Here is a 4,615-nt window from a genome sequence, read left to right as displayed (position 1 = left end):
GCAACTATGAAGGCAGAGCTGTTGTGTAGAGAGAGTTTATTGAAAAAGGGCTCAAAACAATGGGTGTGGTGAAGGGAGTTTCTGTTTCATTGTAGTGTGTGTTTGTGTTATTGCATCTGTTTTTATTGTACTACCCAAATTAATATTTGTCCTGTTTTTTCTCCTGAATGTGAGGTGCAGGTACAATATTATTTATCTTAAGTGGTTCCTGGTTCCAGTAAACTTTAAAATATACAGTATATGTGGCGCCACTGGAATGGGCTGTTTATCTGAGTCATTGTAGATCCTTGATATTCCTAAAAAAAAGGAAAGGTGATAGCATCTCCAGTCATTTACCGGAGATGCTATCAACCTTTCCATTTCTGGAATATCAAGGAGGTGTGTATATCCAATCAAATGTTATAATGATCATTGAACATGACTAAATAATCAAACCACATTTCCTTCCCTGAAACAAGCTTCATTTATCAATATTGCGTAGTTATTCTGAAATACTACTTACGAATTCAATTTAAAACGCATAGAAAAAGTGTGATTTATGAAACTTTTACACATGCCTCTAATTGAACAAATGACTGTACTTAATATCGATTATTACTGTAAGAAATGTGTGCCTGTGCATGATTGATAAATGAGGCCCCTGGACTTCTTGTATCTACAGTATGAGATCATCTTTGTTAAGGGGTTATTACTGTATTCTCATTTTATCTCCCCTGTTGTCTCCTGTGTGTGTGTGTGTGTGTGTGGTTGTCCAAGCAGTGATCATTAACAACAGACAAAGGAAGAGCATCCTCGCTTCCTTATGGTTAGTAAACACTGCCACACATACACGCACAAACATATGCATACAAACACATCCATGCATGCACACACACACCGACATGGACACACACACACACACACAAACACCCGCTGGCCCATGTAAGTGGGAGATTCATTTTGTCCAATCAGACAATAACATCTTTTCAGAGAGCAGAAACAAACAAACAACACAAAAGACTTGTTTGATATCAGGGATGTTGAAAAGTAATTTCCCAGCTTCGCCCCCCCCTTCCCATCTCTCACTCTCCTATATTTCCCTCTCTCTTTCTCTCTCACACCCTCCCTCCCTTCCTATTTTTCGTGCTCCTTCCCCATCTCTCTCTCTGTATCACCCTCTCTCACACACATGCGTGCGCATACACACACACACACACACACACACACAGTCTCGAGGCCATGTCATTGGCTGAGTAGGCTGATGACAAGCCTCAGGCTGGAGGATAAAAGCTCTCTGCTCCCTCACTGCAGACACACTCTGTTGATATCAGTCCAACTGCACGCCTCAACTCAAAGGATTTACTTACCTACACTACGTACCGCTCTCTGCATCCACATCAACTATGTGCAAAGGACTAGCTCTGTCTTCCTCCTGCCTAGAAAGGTACATACAACTCTTCACTGTCGCTGTCTCTGGCATTTGGATTAAAGGATTAAAGGGGATTATTATTTGGCTTTCCAGCTTCTGTGATGATGAAAGTGAAGGCGGTTTTAGTGGATTCTAAATTTAGACCTTGCAGCGATGAGACATGTCTCGATTTGTTAATGACTAGTTAGTATCAAAATATTGTACTGAACAAGGACTCAATTCAAGGACTTGTGCATTATTTATCTTACCTATGATATTATTCTCTCTTCTTAGGGCCAAGGAACTGAAATCAAGAATGGTCAACTTTCTGCAAAAATCAAACTGGAGTCTATCAAGCTGCAAAATAGGCAAAACTAGACCTACTCTGGAAGAATGCATGAGGTGGAAAGAGTCTTTCGAAAAGCTGCTGTCCAATAAACGTAAGTAAACCTTACTCTTCACTGCACACACACATATACACACACACACAATTAGTTCTGCAGAGATGCGACGAAAATAAACCTTTATTTCTGCACTTAGGTTAGAGTAGGATATTTTGTCCCATTTAAAAATGTTATATATATATATATATATATAAATATATATATATATATATATATATATATATATATATATATATATATATATATATATATATATATATATATATATATATATATATAAATATATTGTTCCATTTTAGCCCCAGGTGCTTATAGAGTATTACTGGGAGCTTGCTAATTACGAAGATAAGAGATTTGATCCTCACAACATAACACAGCCGCTGCTGTAGAATACACATGCTGGCACAGTTCTGGGGGTTATTCCACAAGATACAGACAAATGCATACACTTGTACACACATGTAGAGACACACACACATGTACACACACACTAATGTACACACACATACCCACACAGTAGGTAATGCAAGGACACAGATTCTAGGATGGCCTACTACATAGCATCATTGTTATTGAACTGTACCAATATTAATCTCTCTCTCACTTTCTCTCTCTCTTCATCAGATGGACTGATAGCCTTCACAGATTTCCTGGTGTCAGAGTTTAGTGAGGAAAACATTGCGTTCTACTTTGCCTGTGAGGACTTCAGGAGCACTAAGTCTGCTGCCAAGCTGGCCGCCAAAGCCCAGAGAATCTATGATGAGTTCATCTGCACCGACGCCCCCCGAGAGGTATGCATCCCTCAAAAGCCTGCTTTATTCTCCCTCACCAATGACATTTTTATGGCATCCCAATTTCAGTCATCTTTATTACAACTATAATTTACAACTATAAATAAAAAATAACACATCTTCATTCAGACTGCAACAGCTGACTAAACTCTCTCTCTCCATTCTCTATCTCCAGGTGAACATTGACCACGAGACTCGTGACATCACCAGGGCCAACCTGAAAGATCCATCTACGTCCTGTTTCGACATGGCCCAGCACAGGATCTATCTTCTCATGGCAAAGGACTGCTACCCTCGCTTCCTCCGTTCCCCAGCTTACAAAGACCATATCAGCCAGCTCTGTGCCAAGTGCACATCCACCTCCAAGAAGGCGTGAACTAGTAGCAGTGGACCTAGTGTGGTCATCTAAAGTTTGAACAGAAAAGGAACTTATCGCCGTTGAACGTTGACCAGTCGTGAAGCCTTAAGATGGGAATGTCTACAGATGGAGATGGACAGATGTCTCGTCATGAACGGACAAGAGATGGGTAAATTCTGATGCCAGCTATTTTGAAAGATGAAGACTGTCAATCACCATAGAGCTCTGGAGGAGAGAAAGAGAAAAGACAGACGGGGTGATACCCCATATGGACAGAAGTTGGGACAAGAACTGAGATGGCAATATCCCCACATGATGTGGACTATCATTAGTGAATGTGCAAATTATGCATTGACAATGAGTTGGAATTTAACAATTAAAGGTACACTGATATAGTGTCTCATTCTATTGCATCAATGTCTAACTGTGTTCGTAACTAGACATGTTTAAGGCTGGGTATGTTACTTTGTAAATGTAATCCATTACAGTTACTTGTCCAAAATTGTAATCACTAAAGTAACTTTTGGAATACATTTAGATGACTTTCCCCTTAAGAGGCTTTAGAAGAAGATAAAAAGGATCCATCAAACGCATTTGGTGTGTCATCATAGTGGTCTCTGACTTGTGGTCAGACTCACTAAGGTGGAACAATTAAACTTGAGCTTTTTTTCAATGCTGAATTGATTGTCATTGAGAAAACAGAAAGGTGTAAATGTATTTTTCCTCAAACATCCTTGCTGAATTTAAAAGTAATCTGTGAAGTAATCATCGAGTTCTTACAAAGTACCTGTAATCTGATTAGAATATTTTTGCTGGTATCGTACTGTAACTGATTACAGTTGTAGTTTGTTTTTTGTAATCAGATTACATGTAATTGATCGCATGTAATCAGTTACTCCCAAACTCTGAATGTTTTCTACATGCAAATGAGTATTTATACTATTTATTAATTTCTACTCGGTTCTGTTGTCTCTGTGTTAAATTATGTATTTAACAAGACAAAGAGAGGAAGAAAAAACTGCAATATATTTATACTGTTGTCTGATACTGTTGTTGTTTTTACATGACAGAAAGAATATGCTAAGTTATTTGAATAAAAAACGAATATTTGAATATTGACACTGTGTCTGTGTCTTACTTTTGATTATACCACTTCCATACGCAAATGGGTGATATGAGTCAGTGACGGTCAGAGTTTGAGAAGATTTGCAGACACCCAATATTAAGGTAAATGAATAGCAAAGTCGAGATACATGATTTTGACAGTGTAGTACAACACTGTTTAAAAAAAATACTAACATTCTCACTGCATGATTAATATGAAGCATATACAGAATTATCCATTTATTTTAAACTTTTTATCCTCGGATACTAAACAGAGCCTATCCTTAAGAAGCTAGGCAGCATCCATCTCAATGCGATAGGATATCCGTCTTCATTTAATAACACTGCTTCCTCTCTCCGGATGATGATAGAACATGTTTACTCATACTCTATCATTACTATGATTACTATGAGCCTGTGATTATTTTTATTAAGCCCACTCTACAGTGAGATGAACTAGCAGGTATCACGCCATACACTGATTGGGTCACCAAGGCAACTGTTCGGCCTCTATTACAAAGCATCAGGAACACTAAATGTTCTTGTCAGCTAACGGACAATGCTTTTGTCT

The 4,615-nt window shown here is 38.5% G+C and overlaps 1 protein-coding gene across 1 annotated transcript; it reads left to right on the top strand.

Annotated features, from left to right (window-relative positions):
• Positions 1 to 1,206: 1,206 nt before the first annotated feature.
• LOC110521695 (regulator of G protein signaling 5) lies at positions 1,207 to 4,059 on the top strand. Its single transcript, XM_021599474.3, has 4 exons — positions 1,207 to 1,423; positions 1,682 to 1,827; positions 2,416 to 2,582; positions 2,758 to 4,059. Exons 1-4 carry the CDS (start codon positions 1,383 to 1,385, stop codon positions 2,956 to 2,958), a joined length of 555 nt encoding a protein of 184 aa, XP_021455149.3. The 5' UTR covers positions 1,207 to 1,382; the 3' UTR covers positions 2,959 to 4,059.
• Positions 4,060 to 4,615: the final 556 nt, after the last annotated feature.

This window comes from Oncorhynchus mykiss, chromosome 4 (genome assembly GCF_057628025.1).
Source record: "Oncorhynchus mykiss isolate SJ-2025 chromosome 4, ASM5762802v1, whole genome shotgun sequence".
NCBI classification, from domain to species: domain Eukaryota; kingdom Metazoa; phylum Chordata; class Actinopteri; order Salmoniformes; family Salmonidae; genus Oncorhynchus; species Oncorhynchus mykiss.
The sequence above is the reverse complement of the archived record's forward strand: the minus strand, read 5'-3'. Positions and strand labels throughout refer to the sequence as shown.